Source organism: Propithecus coquereli, unplaced genomic scaffold, assembly GCF_000956105.1.
Source record: "Propithecus coquereli isolate 6110/MARCELLA unplaced genomic scaffold, Pcoq_1.0 Scaffold201, whole genome shotgun sequence".
Taxonomy (NCBI): domain Eukaryota; kingdom Metazoa; phylum Chordata; class Mammalia; order Primates; family Indriidae; genus Propithecus; species Propithecus coquereli.
In genome coordinates, this window is record NW_012145079.1 from 2,416,581 (window position 1) to 2,437,930 (window position 21,350).

Below are 21,350 nucleotides of genomic sequence, written 5' to 3' on the forward strand. Positions count from 1 at the left end.
CCATTTCTGAAAGAGTCTGTTAGCACCTTGCAATAGGTTCATCTCCACTGTGTAGAGAATACGTTTAAAACAAGAAGTACATTCCTCACTGTCCATCTACGGCTTTGTGTATGTGTGAACACATTGTTGCCACCTTCTGGGCATGAGGAAAGAGGTGGTCTTAATTTGTCCTTTGATGCATGAAAGAGTAGACAGAATTCAAATCAAAGTACATTAGTACAGTCGTGTCTTCTGAGCAGCTTCATCACAGAAGTCCCCAATTCTCTGCAGCGTACCAGAAGTATCTGAGGTTCTCTGGTGGTCTTTTCTGAGGCACTTGAGGAAAAGGTTGAATTCCACCTGCAGTCATCAAACCTCTGAGCTGTCGTGGTGGTGGCTCTGCGGGGGCATCATGGGCTGGCTGCTGCCAGAGCCCTTCGGGGCGTCCTTCCTCCTGAAACTCTCCTTCTTCTTGCACATCATCACTGCAGTGACCGTGAGGCAGATGCTGAGTAATCCCACCGCGATGCCCCCCACGGCGGTGACCAGGCTGACCTCAGAGCCGGGACTGTCGAGCTCCCGGGGGAGGACGCCATCAGGAGGGACTCTCCCCTGGGGGATCTGCCTCTTGCTGGTACAGTCCAGGGCAACGTGCTGGATGTTGGTTCCTCGGTTGTTTTCAGCGCCGATCTCCCAGGCCAACGGGGGCGTGCTCCTGATCTCCCTCCTCTTCCGGCTCTTGGTGGTGGCTTGGGGCTTGCCTTGGCTCACCAGAGAGTGGTACTCCACACTTCTTTTGCCGATACCTCGATTGGCGTTGTCTTTTGACTTTACTGTGTAGATCGTGTGTATGTACCATTCTCGGCCCAGAGCGACCTGGAAAACACAACTCCATTTGTTAGCTAATTTAGACTATTTGCAAGAGAAATTAAGGGCCGAGATAATAATAAATGATAATTTAATTTAGTGTACAGAATTAATTTACTTACTATTTTTGAGTGAGTAGAATGTGCAAGGCTTTGTGTAAAGCACTCTATGATACATTCTATGCAACTCTTAAGGGAGCATGTACTTGGTAAATATCTGGTACTTGTAGTCACAGAATGTGAGAGCTGTAAAGAACTTTAGATATTACCCGGTCTAGCTTATTCATTTAAAAATGAGTAAATAAGAATACAGAGAAGTTAAGTGACTCAACTTGTGAGTGGCAGAGGCAGGACTGTAGCCGAAACCTTCTGAACCTCGCTCAGGACTCTTTGTCAGGGTGTCTTGATGCTTATTTATGTATAAGACCATAGGGGGGAAAAATCAGTTTTCAGGCTTTTCCAAGACCTGGTTTCTGATTTTCTGATGACTGAGATTTTCTGATCATTCTTTGAAGTGTTCAGGATTTAGAGAGGCCATATGCTTTGAGAGTTAATGTTAAAAATGAAAACAAAAAATATCATACTTCATGTTTGAAAAGATTCAAAATAACAAATATGCCTTCTTAAGATTCCTCCCGTAGCCTGAATAAGAATAACATATTTCTCCAGCCCATCATATCTGGATGATTCTTAATAAATGTCCTAAGGGTGCACTTGCTCTCCCAAAGATTTACAATGTAAACACATCTCTAAATTTGTCACATTTGTCTGCTTGGAGTTCTTGTGCCTGCCCCAACAGAGAGAAGGTCCCTCTCCACCTTCTACCTCTGAGTCAGAATTTTCTATCTTGGTTTCTGAAATTCTCGAGAGTGGAGATTTTGTGAGGTGTGTGCAATTGCTTTTCTGAGTCTAGCAGTTCACACAAGATCAGTCTAACTAAGATACTGATGAAAAGTCAACAGGAAGGATGATTTGAATAAGAAAAGCAAATTACCCAACTGTCAGACTTAAATTTATATTCTGGGCTGAATAAGAGTCTCCGGTATACATAGTCTTAAAATAACATTTAACATATTAATAAAAATAATAAAAGCTAGAGTTTACAAAATACTCACTATGTGCCCAGTATGGGGCTGTGTGGTTTATATGCATTGTCTTATTCATTGTTCCCATTAACTCTATGCGATATTATCATTCCTGCTTTTTAAACATAAGACACCTGAGGCAAAGAAATGTTCCATAATTTGCATGTGGTTACGTGGCCATTGCAAGTGAGCTTGTTTTTGGCCTACCTGAAAGAGTGGTGTTGAGTCGACTTTAAATCCATCAGATCCAGGCTGATTCACTAAGAGAATGGCCTCCGGGTCATCCGCGGCCAGTTTGGCATTAAACAGGACATTCCCAAAGCTGGTGGCTTGTGTCTCTGGCTGGGCTTTGTCCTTTAAGCAATAAGGAAAATGATAATTTTCGTAGATAGTGCCAACTTTTGCAAGGACAGAATGTTTTCCTATTAGTTTTGTGCAAGTACAAATTCCCATAAAAATGTTAGCCTTTGGTTTAATTTAAAATGATGATATTGTTTTTAAAATGTAAGACAAAAAGGTTGAACTTTGAAAATCTGTCTAGTTCATGGTGTGGGACAAAGCTCTTACCACAATTTTAAATCGATACAAGAGTGAAGGAGAGTCCGCCAGGCAGCCGTACTCTGCGTTCGCTGGACTGTACTTGGGGACATAGCCGTCAGCACCGGTGCACACGAACACCTTCTCAATGTTGCAGTGGAAGGAGTCCCCCAGATTCTGGACAGGATCCACCATAACACGACCATAAATTATATCACCTGAAACAGAGATGTGGAAATGTGACTTCTGTTATGTGGTAAGGTGTATCAATGTGACCTTGCAAACGGTTCATGACAATAACGACACAGACATTATTTCCTGTGCTCCCTAAATCTGCCGTGAAGGGTTGAAGGTCTTTTTGTGCTAGCTTCCAGATCTGGTCCACTCCCAGGCCTCAGATAAGACCAACTTGCACACTAACCACAAGTGACCGAAGATCTATGGAGTCTCAGATGCTTCACCTCTAATGGGAATCATTTCAAGGTCTGGTCTATAACTTGACATTACTATATCCCATTGTGGTTAAAGTCCAGTTTACATAAATAAATCACGCGGTAATTTACTATTACTAAACCCCTACTATGTGTGCTAGGTATCTTGCCAGGTGTTGAGTATACACCATTGAACAAGACAGGCATAATCTTTGCCTATGAGGCATTTATGATGTTACGTAGCTGCAGCATTTGATTATATGCAAGCTCAAAAAACATTCAAGAAAAAAATCCAGACTTGGTCCAAAAGTCACTTAAATAAGAGGGATAGAGCTTATCTTCCTCAATATATAAAAAAAATCCAATTTCAATGACTTCCTACACCTCCCAACGCAGATAAAGACTCAGTTACATTCTGAAATTCATGGAAGAAGCTATAATTTCCGCCCCACAACCAGAATACCAATAAAGCAAAGCACAACAGATTCACATGACAAGCAGAGCAGCCTTCTCATTTGTAAAGTGATACCTTCTGCAAAAGCAACATCGCTCTCTTGCCCAAATCCCATGGATCCATCAGACAACCAGAGACTCTTCTTGGAGAGTAGGTACATTTGGGTGTTCAAGCTAAACTCAGCCGCCACCGGATCACTGACCTAAAACCAAGTGTAAAAGCCCTTTTATGTATTGTTGGGAGTTCTGATGGTGCACAAACAGATACACACATTCTCTGTATACCGACATGTAGACACTTAACACTGCATTGTAATTTTGCCAACCAAGCTAGCTTAGGGAATTGTAACATTGATTTTGTTCTTGCAAAGGCAAAGCTGATGGAATTAAGTCATTTTGTGAATGGGACTAAATAGCATTGCTTGAGCTCACGTCCGTCGGTTTACAGGGCTATGTAAGAACTTGTAAATATCATGGTAAGTGGAAGGCCAACATTTGGCATAAGTTCTTGGACAAAAGGTGCCATCATATTTCTTGTAATACACAATGGCAATTAGGTACTTTGAGGGGGTCTGAGCTACAGGATTTCATTCTTCTGTTGTTAAGAACAAGACAAAGAAGTACAGAAGTCTGGGAGAATTCTCAAATCTCTAAAGCAGCAAACTTCAGGATGAGACAAGATAAGATCAGATAAGAAAAAATACACTTGAATTACAGATTTTATATCCTGGATTAACAGCAGATAAAGGGCAATTCTTTCCTCCTCCTTTCCCCCCTCACTTCTTTACGGTCTGACTTCCTTTCTTTCTCAGCATGCTAGAGTTAAAGTCATCCATGTGTGAATATATTCTTTTTTTTCCTTACTAGTAAAGTAAATCATGACTTTTACAAAATGGGATTCTGTAAGTCACGAGATAATTATTCTAAGAGAAACACCTGTTGGAATCGGATGTCCAGGTCAAAAGTGACAGGCTCTCTGGGGTTGCAGGTGACGGGCAGGCGGTACTCCTGATGGGGTGGGGTGGTGCATGGCAACAGTTTTACTGTATAGGTCCCCGAATAGTCACGTACCTTTGAGAGGAGAGGACATTTATACATTTCATTTAAAAATGTGAGGCGTCATCAGAAGGCAGCAGAAAAGGAAAATTAAGGAAGGATCTCAGTCACTTACTGCAAAGTCAGAGACGAAGCTCCATTGCTGTACCGGCTGGTTGTAGGTCGGCTCACTCCTTAGGAGGCGGAGGGAGAATGTCAGGCCCGGATGATTAGTTGACATGATCACTGAGCTTGTAAAGGATGCTGGGTGAGTGCCAACAATGATAATGGTATAGCGGTTAAATTAAAAGAGTGCATAACAGGTTAGAGTTTTCAAAGTACCTTATCATACAACATTTGCTTTTGTTCTTTTCTTTTTTTGAGGCAAAGTCTCACTCTGTCACCCTAGGTAGAGTGCAGTGGCATCATCGTAGCTCACTGCAACCTCAAACTCCCGGGCTCAAGCGATCCTCTTGCTTCAGCCACCCAGAGTGCTAAGATTACCGGTGTGAGCCACGGTGCCTGACCTTGCTTTTATTCTTATAATAAGCCTGCAAAGTAGGCATAGTTGGTATACTTATTCTTATTTTACAGATGAAGAAACTGGGCTGAGAGTGACTATGTGACTTTCCCAAGATCACACAGCCAGGACATGTGACTTCTGATTCCTAGTTCAATGCTGTTTCTGCACTATAATTCTGTCAAAAGGTAATTGTACAGAAATGCTCAAATTGTTCAGGGCTACTTTCCAGAAGTCAGAGCAATAAAACAAAAAAAAAAGTCTGATGTGAATGCATTTATTGTGCACCAAAGCTATGAGCTGAACTTAAAATAGTCTATTAGTATCCACACAGCTGGGCAAACCCAATTTATGAATGGAATCTAATTTTAATTAGATTGCCTGCAATTGTGGCTAAACAAAGCTTCAGTTTATTAGAAAGGTAGACATGTGGAAGGAAACTGTAAAGACCAGGAAATCCTCATTTTCCAGAACTGTCAATTACAATAAAGCAAAATGATTTTTTTTTTTAGTTCTTTATTTCTTGTAGTTCAGTCTCATAAAAGTACAATGAAGCCTCTTTGTCTTCCTAAATACCCAGCCCTCTTCTCTGCTTTGTTCAAGCTTATGCTTAGAAAAAGGAAGGATACAAACACGGTGAGGGAACTACTTTCCCTTTCTGATCTCAGCTGGCACTCCGGTAAAACATGCAAACCAGCAGAGTAATGTGGAAAGTCAAATAAAAAATAACTTATTTCTAATGTCCTTTATTAAAAAACAAAGTTTTTGACTGCTACCTTATTCAAAGCACAGTCCATCAGTTGGTAAAACTACATAGCCAATACTTATTAACATAATTAGTTAAACACGTCTGAGACTTAAGTATGAAAGTGGAGTACCGTTTCTAACTCTGCTAGAAAGGGTTCTCACCATACCTCGGTAAAAGTTGTGAACAGAGAAGTAAGTGCTTGCTGAATTAATCACCTGAAATTCAATTTTTTTTTGTACAAGGGAAGCAAAACAGAGACAGGGATTGTTATTGCTGTGCTTTTTAATCAAAGGAAAACTCCACTTAAAATGAACTCAACAGGGTTTCCTTTTAAATTTACTCTAATTATTTTGCATTTTCTGTAAAATTCTGCATAATGATAATTTTGTGGATTACAAGATGAAGCTGAGAAATTATCAAGCCCTCGTGGAGATAATTACACATGTATAATCCATTCGAAATTAAGGGCTTCAAAGGTAACAAGGAAGCGTGCAGAAACGTGTGTGCGTAAGGAAACACTACACCCTTGCTGTGTGCAGGGTGGCTGTTAATGGGTACCGGGGCTTACCCGCATGTGACAGCACAAACAAGCCGTGGAAGTGAGCCTTGGTCTTGAAGTGCACAGCCAGGCGCCCCTCCTCTCCGATCCGCATGCTGGTTGGATAGAGGGAACCTACAGTGGGGAGAGCACCCAGAGGGGAAAGGTGAGTGGCCAGAGACCCCTAAGGTACAGATTGCTTCCAAAAGTGAATGCAGATCAGTGTTTTGTTTAAGCATTCTAGGCAAAGGGTATTATCAGAAGAATTCTGAATAATAAGAGAGGCAGAAATATTTTCATTTTCTCTGTGAGGAGAAAAGGTGTCTAAAAGGGAGGTAAAATGAATTAGGTGGACTGAGTGAGGTCACTATGAAATACACAGATCGACTGCAATACTGAGTTTTTTTCCCCCAAAGCTTTAGTTTACAAAAAGGAAGCTGTAAATTGAGAGATATGACAAACAAACTTGTCAAAATTATGGATATTTGGACATGTAAGCAGAAATGGGTTTGAGTTCTTTATAATCATTAATATTTGGAATTTTATAAACTTAAAGAAAACTCTGGAGCTTTCCCAAGAAACTCAGGTTTGACCAAATTTAGTCCCAGAGATCAAGAGAAGATCAAGATATCCTCACGTAGAAGTTGAGAACCACAGAAAAGACCCTCATTAAGATTCACCTAAATATACGTTTGCTAAGCCAATGTAGAGAATCAAAACATTTAAAGTCATCTGGAATAATCATCCAGGGTGATCATGTTGCCTGTCACATAGCTTTAAGGTAACTTTAATCTGTTTAAGACAGTAGATTTGTATTTGAGATGCACTATCAACTCTATTTTCCTTCTGGCTAGTAAAATGTAATGTTGGCATGATGCTATGACATTCATGGGTCCAGAACAGTAATATATGTCTGAAAAGAAAAAGCACTAATTCTATTAATGGATTAATTAGCTTTATGTTTGTGGATTTTGAGTTATGATTCTGACATGGAGATTGAAACAAAGTTTTGCAGATGTTCATGGGCCCAATAGTTAGTTAGTGGCACTCACAACCGGTGTTTCAAGACATTCAGCTAAAGTATCCCAGAATAATAGTATTTTAAAACAGAAAGAGATATTAGAAGTTTTGTCTAGCATTCAGAGGAAATTAAGTCCCCAAAAGATTAAACAATATGCTTGAGATCACTCAGCTAGTTAGTTGCAGAGTCAGAACTAAAATTTAGGATATAATTATTTATACTAGACTTTAAAATCCACCTTTCATTTTCAGAAAGAAAAATGTGACTTTTTCCCTTGGGTTCATTCCTTATTTTCAATTGGAACTTCCTCTATCCATTTTCTAGAACCTATGGAAATATATACATGTGTTATGTAACACATACATGATTAATCACCTAAGATAGATTACAAGAGTAAAATATCCATGAAATGTAGAGTTCTATTTAACAGTTACATATTATGCAAAATTTGAGGCATTGATACGATTTAGTTAAAATAAAGCTTTTCCATGACAAAGGTGCAATTATCTCATTATCGGATAGAAAAGGAAAATATATTGAAAGTTGTTTCTATTATTTTTAGCCACAGTAAAAAAATCCTCTGAAGTAATTTAAGCAGGTAAGAAAACGAGTTTTCTAAGTCTTATTAACCCACCTTGGAGTTCTGCTTCCGGGGGGCTGCCAATCCCCTCGTTCCACAAGATGGCAGTGTCATACACAAAAGTTAGACGAAGCTCTGATTTCAAGTCAAAATGCTGCCAGCCTCCTACCCCCACGGGGGAGTGGAACACGTAGGAGACATACAGAGGGACGCGAAGGGTCACATAGGACTGCACTAGGTTTAGGACCTAAAACAATAAAATTGTATCTATCAACACCATCCAATGTTAACTAAATGAGCCTAATTTTGTACAAGCCATTTTGTGCTTTCGCTTAATCACTGAGGAAAGAAAATGATAGCATGTTATCATACTTTTTCCCCCTCACTTAACTTTGGATCAATTAAATAGCTACAAACTATATCCATTTAAAACAAAGAGCGTATACCAGAAAGCCTTAAGATAAACTGCCTTATTCTGAGCATAGTATACTTACACAGTCCTTTTAATTTTATAACAGTTTTATTAAGATATAGTTCACATACCATATAATTCACCTATTTAAAGTGAACAATTCAATGGTTTTTCGTATATTCAAGGAGTTGTGTAACCATCACTATAATCAATTTTAGAACATTTTTATCACCTCTAAAAGGAACCCTGTACCCATCAGCAGTCACCTATTCTCTCCTCCTCTGGCAACCACTGTGTCGCTATGTATTTGTCTGTTCTGGACATTTCACATAAATGGAACCATATATGTGGTCTTTCGTGATGAACTTCTTTGACTTTGCACGATGTTTTCAAGGTGCATCCATGTTGTGGAATGTCTCAATACTTCATTCCCTGTTATTACTGAACAGCAGTCCATTGTATTCAGGCATTACACTTTATTTATCTATTCATCAGTTGATGGTCATTTGGATTGTTTCCAGTTCTTTTCTATTATGAAAAATACTGCTATGAGCTACTTTTTCATTACATGCAGGAAGATAAAACAAAGCAGGAAAGATCTGGGGGCAAATATGCTTAGCGATGACATGTAACATTTACAATGTCTCAAGAATCATTAGTTGAAATGAAGTGTCTTACTTTGAATTTTATACTTTTCTCCTTCAATTTTTAGCAAATGAGTTAGGGGTAGTGGAGGGTAAACTATCTATTGAGCACCTATTATGTTTCATACATTATGCCAGTTTCCCCAAAATGCTATTTATTATAATATTTTCACTCGCCCCTATAATTATATTTATATAATATGTATGCGTGGATAGTTGGATGGATGAATGGATGGATGGATAAATGAATGATGGATAGAAAGAGAAAGCTATAGGATATTTAAACCTCAAAGAAATAAAACAAATTTCCCACTGAATTCTTGAAACCTCCTGAATGGCCCTGCCAAGATTAGAACCTAGCTTTTGGCCTATGTTTTTTCTACTCCATCACACATTATCATATTCCAAACAAAACTGGGGCAGTCCTAAGATCATCTCACAAAGGTTATCATACTTAATTCTCAAAATAGCTCTCCAGAATAGTGGGGTGTATACAGCTAGCCTCTTCTACATAAGAGCAAAGAAAGGACTTAGGTCAGATCACACCCCTTACAAGTTCAAGTCAGGCTGTCTGATAACGGTCTAGTTCTTTCTTCCACACTAAACTGAAAACAGGAATCATATACATGAGTCAGCAATTAATTTCAATCATGAGAGCTATAATTTATCACATATCATAGAGTTAAAAGTAAACTCCTCAAGGTCACAAAAATGACAAGGTCAATCCCTAATAAAATACATACAAAGAGAACCATCGACTAAACAAGTTATTTGATTTCATCTGTGTAGTAGCTAGCACTTCCCATTACCTGCTAACCTGGCCAGCAGGTGAGGCGCCTAGCAATAAAAGTCCTTTGAGATAGTATTTTCTAAGGGTGGCTATTATTACTGTCATTGAGCAATTGATTTTGAAGTTCAGTGTTAACACTTTTGGGAGGGTGATTAAGTCAATCCACATGTCACTGGTAATTACGATTAATATTCTGTCTTGTGATTTTAATAAACCATGATTTTTTTAAAAAATAGGCTCTAGGCATGGATTTTCAATTAAACTTTGCAAGTGCTAAGAATAATTGCTACCAATATTATATTCTAGACATCAAATGTTATTGAGCATGCTATTTTGGAGTGAATTACTAATATTCACTTCCTATGAATAAATTATTTGGAGTGTGGCTCCCTGAATAATTCTTACTTGATTTCATTTGATTCTTGTGGGAGAATTTGATCATTTCTGGACACAGAATCTGCATCGTATTGCATTTTCTTATTACCTATGGCCAGATCTTCTTTCTGCGTACTTAGAATCTCTGCTTAGAGGAACTGGAGCCTACATGGAAATCATCCAGGTAACCCCCTCCCCCGACCTCTTGAGTTTCTTCAAACTTGGAGAATACAATACAACCAATCTAACTTTTACATGCCATCTTAAAAAGCACATACTTTTCTTTCAGCCTGTACCACAAGACTTTATAAAGACATTTGTTCATACTAAAAGAAATGTATATGAAGTCTTAAAGAAACTGAGACACAATGACTTACGTTATGTCCTTACTGGTGTTCGAAGTTTCTTCAACAAAGGCAAACAACACTTTAAATTCCATATTTAAAAGGAAAGTGTAAAATGCAAATGATGTGGAAAAGGGAACCCACTGTCAAATTTATACTATTAATACTACTACTAAATGGCAAGTATATATTTGGGGAGGGTATTGTCTGCTTTAGGGACATAGAAAGGCCTCTAATCCAGATGTGAGATGGGTAGGGAAGGGGAAGAATAGGAAGAAAGACGAGTAGCCCAAAAGAAAAATTATAATATTGTTTATGGTGGAAATTAGTGTTGAGGAAAATTGCAGTAGATTTAATTCTTCACTTCTTTTGGCCATATAGTTGTAGCTATCCAATTTACATGTTATCTTCATGATGTTTTAAAATTCCTAAAGAAGTAGGCAGCATATATACATACACAGTAGTGAAAACTAACCTAGGTTTTTCTTGTTCCTTTGCAACTTTCACTTGAGCAAGGGTATATTTTACATTTGGGGAACTTAAGCCATGGAAAATGTAATTGGCTTGCCCAAGATTATTTAGTACAATCCGACTAACACCCAAGTATCTATACCAGCGCCATTCAATAAAAATATAACGTGAGCCCACATATGTAATTTTAAATTTTCTCACAGCCACATTTTAAAAAGAAACAGGTGAAATAAATCTGAATAATATAGTTTACTTAGCCCAATATATATTAATATATAATCAATACAAAATAATTTTTTATAGGATATTATACATGTTTTTTGTACTAAATCTCTAAATTCTGGTATGTATTGTAATGTACAACACATATCAATTCTGACTAGTCCCATTTTGAATACTCAATAGCCACACATGGCTGGTGGCTGGACCCTCCTACCCAAGGTCTTTCAAGTAGACCACATATATTGAAAAAAGTAATCAAATAAAAATATTTTACCATCATGCGTATATCCCACTTTCACATGGGATATGTGGTTTGTGTTTACTTCAAAGATTCAAAACTGGGCCAAAGCTCTTGGAATTTTATCTGAGGGCCACCACTGGGTAGGGATTTCCCACTGGTTGAAATGTCTTTTTGTTGCTGCTTTTGTTGCCAGACACATGCCTGTAACATCAGGATGGTGGTGTTTGTGAACAGGTAAGGAAGGCTCATCAATCTCAATAGCTCGAAGTCTCAACAGAGTGTGTACTTGGCTACTCAGGTGAGGTCATTGTTTTAACAAGTTAGAATTTTAGCCAACATCTCTGAGTAACAGCAGATTATACATCCAGGGACACTTGGGAGAAAGAGACCTTGGCTTTTGTCCAATTACAAACCTTTCTGAAGGTCTATAGCATCACAGAGGCAGGAACAGACGCTGGGATGAGTGCAATATTGGTCCCTAAATTCTTTACAATTAAAGACAAATCTACGGGATAAGGCAGGATTAGAAACAATCTAAATGACCAACAATAGAAGGATGGTTAAATAAATTATGATGGCACATTCACAGGGTGAAATATCATGTAGCCATCAAAAGACACATATCTGAAGAATTTTCCTTGTCAGGGGAAATGCTCACATGTTAAGTTAAAACAGTATATAAAATGTTATAAATAATATTATGCTACTGCATTAAAAATGTATATGTACATTGAAAAGAGATTAGAAAATATGTCTGTATACAGTGATAGTGTGATAATGGATGAGATGTTTTTTCTTTCTCTACACTTCTTTGGTTCCTTCGATTTCCATGGTGATTTCATTAAAAAAATACATTATTAAAAATTAATTGGCAAATTTGACAAAATACAAAGCAACACACTTCATGAAAATTCTACATTTTGGATTTTTCCTGCCATTAGTATTTCTTGACAAATGATTTAGAGTGGCTTACATGTAAAAGAGAATCAGTTTACTAAGTGTAAGAGAATGACATGGAAAAAGATGACTTCTAAAGCATATTATAGACTCAAAGTTGCATATTTCTAAATCAAATACACAGTAAAAAGGGGGCAAACTTTTTCCTCAAACAAAGCAAGTAAGAAAAAACACTTGTTTACTTTTCCAAATTATACTATGTCTTCTAAGTATATTACAATTTCACGTTTTCAGTGCAAACTGTAATTTGGGTTGCATTTCTGCAGCTTATTTATGCACATTGAATCACATTATCAGTTATTGTTTACCTAACAAGGAGCGAGAGTTAAGATTCTGACTTTGCAATCCAGCTAGCCAAGCCAATAAAAGGTGAAATGAACTACAGTGTTTTATTTTTTAAAGAAATTGTTTTCAAGACAAAAACCACCAAAATATGCAATAGTTTTAAAAACTTAGTTTAACTTTATAACCATTTTGCATCGGAAGTGTCTTTCACTGTATACTCAAACAACTTTAAATTTTATTTATAAAACACATGTTATACATAAAGGTGGAATAGAATCATTTATTTAATCTATCTATATTTTTCTTTTCCTGCTATTGATTTGCTTTTATATTTTAGAAACTAACTATTGAAAACAATTTTGGAGTCAAATATCATGAGAGACATTCCAAATTTCTTTTTCTTGACATGTAACATTCTTCACTTTTATAAAAATGATGACGTGACTCTTACAACTCTATTTTGTTGATGTGTAAGCTTTCTATCTGTTGTCCTCACCAGGTACCTGATAAGATCCCTGGCACAGAGTAGGTGTTCATTAAATATTTCTTTAATGGATACATTTACAAATGAATAAGATGTCAGAGCAGATATAGTTTTAACATCAGCTGAAGCTAGGAGTCGCCAAACGCATAAAACTTAATCAAACTTCATTGCTGTTAACAGATAACTATTCTGGGTTTTTCAGGTGATTACCTTGGCAACTCTTTCTTGTAAGTTAAATAATTTGAATTGGGAAGTTGGGGAAGGCAGAAAACCCTTTCAGTGTGTCAGAAACAGATTTTCAATCACAAAGAAAAATGAAGGGACTTGGCAATATTTCGTGGTGGTAGCTTTAGCTACTAAGAACACATAAAGAAGGAAAAAATCAATTCTCCATCATTTTGTTCCTGGCAGAAGCAATTACCAGTTAATAAAATGTGTTTGCACAGTGATTACCTTGATTTAAGATGCCAAGTCTGGGAAAGGACGTGAAAAGGGAAAGTAATGTCTGCTAGGAGCCCGGCTAGGGCTCTGTGGACTATGGAGGACAAACAGAGCTGGGCCAGCCTTGGCTTCCCACAAGTGCTGTTTACAGGGGTGGCCAACAAAACCAAGAAGCCTCTTTGAAGCACATGTAGCCCATGCTGATGGTTCACTTTTATTTTTTCCAGCTTCCCCATTCTAAATGCACAAATGTAAAAGTGTGTAAGCCTCTCATGACATTCTCAGAATCTATTTACCAAGCATTTAGTTTGCTTTCCTTCAGATGCCATCTCATGAAATATGTTTGCATTTAGAATTGATCTGCCTGTACTCAGATGAAGCTGTAGAGCATTGTTGTTAGAATGTGGATTTGCATTGTTTTACCAGAGTGGGTGTGGGTGTAATCTGGCACATATTTTCATGATTGCTGTTGGACAGCATTCTTGTACCAAGAACAAAGAAAAGAGTTCATTTGGCTTTCTTGCAATTGCATCTGTGACTATATCCATTCCTCATATTCACCCACTCAATTTAATGCTCAGATAAACATTATGATGTGTTAAGAGCATGGGCTTACAAGTTATTTGAATTCTCTTTGCTTCAGCTTTCTAATCTGTAAAAAGGGAACAAAGATAGTACTTACCTCACAGGCTTGTTGTGAGGATAGAATGAGTGGAAATATATAAATTGTTTAGAAGAATGGCAGGCACATAGTAAACACTAAACATTAGCTATTACTATTATTACCATCATTGTTATTTTTAGTACTATTATTAGATATTTTTCTTCTTCTCTAGATCCCAAAACTAATATAATAAAATATTTCAGAGGGTTAACTTTCTTCTACTTTTCATTTTCTTCTCCTTCATGTATACTTAAATAATGTGCATGTGTGTTGGGGGAGGATTTAAGAGAATATCAATAGCTAGGGGAGAAGTAAAGGTATAAAACCAAGGATTAAAGTAGGGGAAATGGAGTGGCCATCTGTGATGGTGAATTTAGGCTGTAAACTTGAATAGACTAAGGAATCCCCAGATAACTGGTATAGCATTATTTCTGGGTGTGTCTGTGAAGGTGTTTCTGGAAGAGATCAGTGTTAGAATTAGTGGACTGAGCAAGGGAGATCTGTCCTCACCCAATGTGGGTGGGCACCACACAACTGGCTGAGGGCTGCATAGAAAAACAAGACAGATTAAAAAAGAAAATGAAAAAGAGTTTTTCCTGGTTTTTTTTGTTTGTTTGTTTTGAGACAAGGTTTTGCTTTGCTGCCTGGGCTAGAGATCAGTGGTGTCATCATAGCTCTATAACTTCAAACTGCTGGGCTCAAGGGATCCTTCTACCTTAGTCTTCTGAGTAGCTAAGACTACAGGTATGCACCACCATGCCCAGCTGATTTTTCTATTTTTTTTGCAGAGACAGGGTCTCGCTATGTTGCTGAGGCTGGTCTTGAACTCCTGGCCTCAAGCAATCCTCCCACCTTGGCCTCCCAAAGTGCTAGGATTACAGGCCTGAGCCACTGTGCCCAGACACTCTCTCTTTCTTCTGGAGCTGGGACAAACTTCTTTTCCTGCCCCTGGACATCAGAACTCCAGGTTCTCTGGCTTTTGGACTTTGGGACTTGCAGCAGCAGCCACCCAAGTTCTTGAACCTTTGGCCTCGGATTGAAAGCTAAACCATTGGCTTCCCTGGTTTTCAGGCCTTTGGACTTGGACTGAGCCACACTACCGACTTCCCTCGTCCTCCAGCATGGACAGCCTATCGTGGGACTGCTCAGCCTCCATAATCTTGTGAGTGGATTCCTGTAATGAATCCTGCATATCTGTGTGTTTATTCTATTGGTTCTGGCTCTCTAAAGAACCCTGAGTAATACACCATCTCTAAGCTTCACTCTAAGAGAGTAAGCAACATGTTTTATTAGATCATACTACCATTTAGTTTACACTAAGGATTTTAGAATTTTGTAACAAGGTCCTGAAATCTCAGTGATTTATACTGAATCTAGTCATCTCTATGATGTTGATCATCATGGTTATGCTATTAAACTTATTTCCAAAAATGCAAAAGCAGAAAAATCTTTTCAGAAGGAATTCATACAAGTTGGCCGTCTTCCTTAAAAAGGTAACATGAATTGTTTTTGCATGTTTTAGTAGTTTCATTTATATTGTCTGCCAAACTAAATGGATGATGTTAAGCCACACATGGGGGCAATTGTTAAAACAAGGATGAATGTTTTCTAATAAGGTTTTGTATAAAGAAAAAAGGTAACATAAACTAGTTAAGAAGTGGATGAGGCAATAATTCTTACACTGCACTCTCTCCTAGTATCAGATAACATAAGCCTTTCTGGCAGGTGGAAACTTTACTGAAAACCTTCAGTTGCTGATTTCACCTAATGGGGTAGAACTGTTGGCAGCTCAGCAGAAGCAGGGCAATGACTTTTCTAGCTAACAGAAGTGATGGGAAGGAAAAAAAATACCTACCTTGAAGAATTCCAATAGAGAAACCGAAATTTAAAAATCTATCAAAATATATCTGCTTTAGCTGAGCGTTTTATAGTAAGATTTGGTCTGAGAAATGAACATATTAGGGGGCAGGCTCTGCATTCAAAATGCCCCTGATACAATGGAGAAGTGGACAGATACAGCAGCATAAAGCCTAAGCAGGACAGTGCAGAACTTTTACTAGAAAAGTCTACCTGGGTAGCATGTATTAAATACGGAGAAGTGCTGCCATTCTGTGGAGAAGATAAAAAGCATTCTTGAGGGTAAATACAGACCATAAACACAGAGAAGCTCTATAGTATGAAGAAATGATTTTAACAAGGAAGAATGAGAACTGTAATGTAATCCTGCAACTATATCCAGTTTTGCTTATGCCAATAGATCCTATGACTTACGCAAGAATCTGAGAGAAGAGCAACCGGAAGAGAAATAGAAATGATTTAACAGTGGATTGAAAACAATTTTATGAGAAAGAGCTAAAGGAACTAGAGTTATTTGATCTGTAAAGGAAAAGGCTGAGGTAGAGTTGTTAATATTAACCCTTATTTTTATTCTGGGGATAAGATCTTTTTTTTTTTCTTTTTTTTACTGTTTCTTTCAGGTGGCAAAGACAGGTTGGGAAAGAGGGACCTGAGGAATTAGCACTAAGGTTTAAGTAACTACTAAGGTTTAAGTAACTTGCCCAAGGACACATGGCTAAAAGGTATCAGAGCCAAATGTGAATCTGTATTTGCTTGACTCCAATACCTAGAACCTTTCCACCATGTCATACTGCTTTTTGTGGGTGTTTTTATTTGGAATTTACTTGCAATCGCTGCAAGTTACTGAATATTGCTACTTTCAGAGGAGGTGGTTATGATGTGTCACTATCTTTGAGTCCAATTCGACATCGACACCAGCTGAACTTGTCAAGTTCTACAGCTTTGCTGTAGGGTTAAACCCATAGTAGTTATCTCGTTTTTTCTCACTACTACTTGTTTTATATTTTAATCCTTTAATATGTTTTATGTTATAATATCCTATATAAAAATAGCAATATAGACAGAAAACACAGCCTCACTTTAGCTAAATCTTGAAGGATAGTATGATATAGTCTGCAGCCCATTCAACACTTTTTTTTTTTTTTTTTTTTTGAGACAAAGTCTCACTGTGTTGCCCGGGCTGGAGTGCCGTGGCGTCATCCTAGCTCACAGCAACCTCAAACTCCTGGGCTCAAGCGATCCTCCTGCCTCAGCCTCCCGAGTAGCTGGGACTACAGGCATGTGCCACCATGCCCGGCTAATTTTTTCTACATATTTTTAGTTGTCCGATTAATTTCTTTCTAGTTTTAGTAGAGACGGGGTCTCGCTCTTGCTCAGGCTGGTTTCGAACTCCTGAGCTCAAACAATCCACCCGCCTCGGCCTCCCAGAGAGCTAGGATTACAGGCGTGAGCCACCGCGCCCGGCCCCATTCAACACTTTAATGCATAGGCCTACTTACACAATTCTTCATTCAGTCCAGGTAAGACCGAGCATTGCTGTTAGTTCAAATACTCATTACAATTTTAAACAATAGATTCTCTATTATAATCCCAGTGGACGCCTTGCTTCCTTCTCATTTTAACAACTCTGCTGCTGCTGATGGTGGGATGTAGATTTTTTTGTGTGTGTATTTTATGTGTAAATGTCTGTGGGGTATGAAGAAAAATCAGCAATTGTAGAGTGAAAATAGGCCCCTGATGAAAATACTTTTGACTATGTTAATGACAGAAATGAAAGAGGGAGGGAGGAAAAGAGGAGAAAATGAGAAAGAAAAGGGAAGAGAACAAAACAGGAAGACAGAAGGACAGAAAGATAGAAGGTAGTTGAACAAGAAAGTTAGTAAAGAAGGAGAAAAACTAGATTGACACCAGGATTGTTAAGTCTTTTGTGGCTCCTGATACAATATCACAGGCATAGACACAAGAAATGATAATGTGTCCTTTGAAGAGAAATCAGAGTATTAGGATTTTTACAATATCAAAGTAGATTTGGAGCATAAGGCGATAATTATACAGTGTTCTTTCAAAACGAAGATAATGTTTCAAACATATCATCAAAAAATACATATATTTTGACCCACTGTTCCAGAAATAGACATGAATTTTTCACACCAGCCATGCCAGTTGTCTGGTCTCTGGAGTCAATGACTCACCTAACTAAGATGCAAGATTAAAGTTGGGATTCAGTACAAATCTATGTGACAGAACAAACAATTGGTTTATTCAGTGACCAAAGCTCAAATGTTAAAAGCCTGTACCTGTCCATCTGTTCCAATGGTGCCTCCACAGTCAGTGAGAAGTTCTGACATGTCATAGTAGCTGACAAACTCCCATAAACAGGCCTCCAGGTTCAGGTTTCGGTAGAAGCGTAAGGTATTAGAACCTCTGATAGATGAGCTGTACTGATAAGGATATGTCTCTCCAATGATTTCTGGATTTTTTGTAGCATCAGTCAAGAAACCATGGTGGGTCTTTACTTCCGTATAATCCAGGAGGTTGGAGCACTTGTGGTTTCCAACTCTTGTGCCATCGGGGCTCAGGGTGAGCTCAAAGTTGGAAAGCTCTCTAGTGGAGATCACAGGGAGCATGCCTATGAGAAATGGAAATCATTGTTAAAGTTCTTACAGGCAGCCAAGAATTCTCAACACTTTATAATTTCTTTATCTCCTGAGAAAACAAGTGTTATAAAATACTGCACAGCAGTGATTATGAAAGTGGTATCCTAGGAACCTTGGGGTTCCCTAGGAATTTCTTAGGAGATCCATGACATTAAAGCTATTTTCATAATAATACTATGTTATTATTTGATTTTCCAACCGCATTTTCTCACGACTGTACATTAGAGTTTTTCAGAGGCTATAAGACGTGATAGATTGCAAAAGGTTTCATGCAGAAGCAGATAGGAGAACCCAGCTGTCTTCTATTAAGCCAGACATTAAAGATAACATCAAATATATTAATATATACAATGCCACTCTTATTATTATTTTTGTTTTATAACTTACAGTTATTTTTCTTAAGAGATATTTTTCATGGTAACATGTAATGGATTTTTTTTTATTTTTAAATGAATGAATATTTAACAATTCCTCTGTTTTAGTTTTAAATCTAATAAACATTTATAGATATCACCCACAAAAACAAAATGTCTTTGAGATCTTCAAGAATTTTTAAGATGTCCTGAGATAAAAAAAAAAAAAAAATTGAAAATCACCATTATACAGCATAGGCTAAGGATAGGTGAACTTCTGTAAAGGGCCAAATAGTAAATATTTTAGGAGATTTGTGGGCCTTGAGGTCTCTGTTGAAACTTTTCAATGCCGCCATTGTGGAGCTAATGCCACCACTATGCAAAGGAATGAACATAACTGTGTGCAATAAAACTTTATTATGGGCAATGGATTTGAATTTCATGTAATTATCATGTCTCATAGCCTTCTTGTTTTTCCCCCCAAACACTTATAAATGTAAAGACCATTCATAGCTTGCAGACCATATGAAAACAGGCAGCAGGATGGATTTGGCCACAGGCCATAGTTTGCTAATCCCCAGCATATGAAGTGCAGCAAAAGACTATGGAAGAGGTCTTCTCTCCGAGCCTTTCCCACACTCCCTCTCTGATTCTCCCAGAGCAAAACTCTGGCCCCATAAAAGAACTGGTCAGCCTCCTCCATGCTTCTGGCAGAGCTGTGGCTATTGAATGTTCCAGAAAATGTGAAGTCAAGCCCTAAGAGTGGCACAGGGGACCAACCACTATTTTTATTAGGAAAGAACTATTACAGGTCCGTTTTTCCCTAATGGGTCCCTTCTCAGCCCTTTGAAGCTCAAGTCTCATCTCCACACAAACCTAGAGATACGGTGGTCATGGAAACCAACATTACACTGTAAAGTGAGGAGATGCAGATTCCTGTCTGCCTACTCCCCCCAACTCAGGATGAATTTGGGGTTATCATAAGCAGATAAAGCAAGATGTCCTTGTTTTGAGGGAGGTAAATTCTACCTTGTAGTTCCTGACATTGCCTGATGTTTCTTCTCCCTTACCTATGTAAATATAAGTAGCATACCAAGTAATAAAGTTAATACTAACAATTTCCTTCAATTATAAAGTAAATTGAGTGGAAAAAAACTTGAAATGCCTTCTGTACATGGGGAAATGTGTGGATGAAGTTTATCGACTCACACATTCTGGTCATAGCCCCCTATACAGAGAAAATGAAGGCAAAATATAGTACTTGTTAGTTTCATTTTTTTTTATTTTATTTTACTGTCTAGAAAATATCTTAGTTTTACAATAAATATTAAGAGAGACTTACAAAACTCCAGTTATGAAATAGCAAATACATACTGAAGGTAAGCATCAAGATATCAGAATGTTTTACTAGAACTTCAAGTTCGCATTTGAAGATGCATTTGTACTCTTTCATAAAAGCCAGCATATTAGTCAAAGTTTTGTTTTATTGTGTTTGGACATGTATTACGTAATTTTATTAAAATAAAGAATTTTTAAATTGCCAGACTTTTAAAAACTGGGTAGAACAAATCAGAAACCGTCGAAAGAAGCAGGACTTGAAGGTCAAGTTCCAAGTTGAACACTTTTTAAAGCTTAGTTGTCTAGAAGATTAAGTAAAATAAACCAGGTAATGAGGAGCCCAGAACCCTTCCGCGGATTTGCTTACCCAAGTCACCTACCATCTATGTGTGGCATCGTGACAGTGAGCTTGATAAGGTTTGTGTGGTCCGGGTCCTCAGGGCCCGTGTAGCGTAGTTTAGCTGAGAACGGCTCTGCTCCCACGACCCCAGGCATGCGGGGCTGACAAAGACCTTGAGGGAAAATGAACATATTTATGCTAAAGGAAGATCATGTTGAATGCTTAAAGAATATTAAATAATATTTTAAAAATAGAAACTATTATTTTTCTATATACTTTAACATTCTCTATAGACTAAGGTGTGGCTAAGAGTGTATATTGTAAGAGAACGGAACACCATGGTCTAAGAAGAAATCACAGCAGACAGTTTAGTGGCCACTTAATATTTTAGAGATTTAAAAAGTTTGAAAAAAAATAATTACCGTTCAATGTGATTTAATAGGTGTTGGTCATTCTAGATCATGATCATATTCACAAAATTATTTTAATATAAAGTATGAACAGATACAATAAAAATGAATGAAAACCAATCAGAAAAAGTAAGTGTAGTTAAACTAAGTAAATTTAATTTTTACCCTAGTATAATGTATGTATGATTAGTTATAAAATATACATTATTTATAAGTGAATAAAACTAAAAATTACCTTATTTTAAAAATAAAAACTAAAGTTTCCTTAAAAT

At 37.6% G+C, this 21,350-nt stretch overlaps 1 protein-coding gene across 1 annotated transcript in view; it reads right to left on the minus strand.

Annotated features, from left to right (window-relative positions):
• Positions 1-348: 348 nt before the first annotated feature.
• Positions 349-21,350, minus strand: part of FREM2 (FRAS1 related extracellular matrix protein 2) — a 178,703-nt gene continuing 157,701 nt past the window's right edge. Inside the window, exons 15-22 of the mRNA XM_012643819.1 lie at positions 7,848-8,040; positions 6,223-6,327; positions 4,523-4,650; positions 4,288-4,422; positions 3,428-3,554; positions 2,498-2,685; positions 2,138-2,284; positions 349-855 (exon numbers count right to left, since the gene is read on the minus strand). Of these exons, the coding sequence (XP_012499273.1) occupies positions 349-855; positions 2,138-2,284; positions 2,498-2,685; positions 3,428-3,554; positions 4,288-4,422; positions 4,523-4,650; positions 6,223-6,327; positions 7,848-8,040 (1,530 nt within the window). The remainder of the gene's footprint in view (positions 856-2,137; positions 2,285-2,497; positions 2,686-3,427; positions 3,555-4,287; positions 4,423-4,522; positions 4,651-6,222; positions 6,328-7,847; positions 8,041-21,350) is intronic.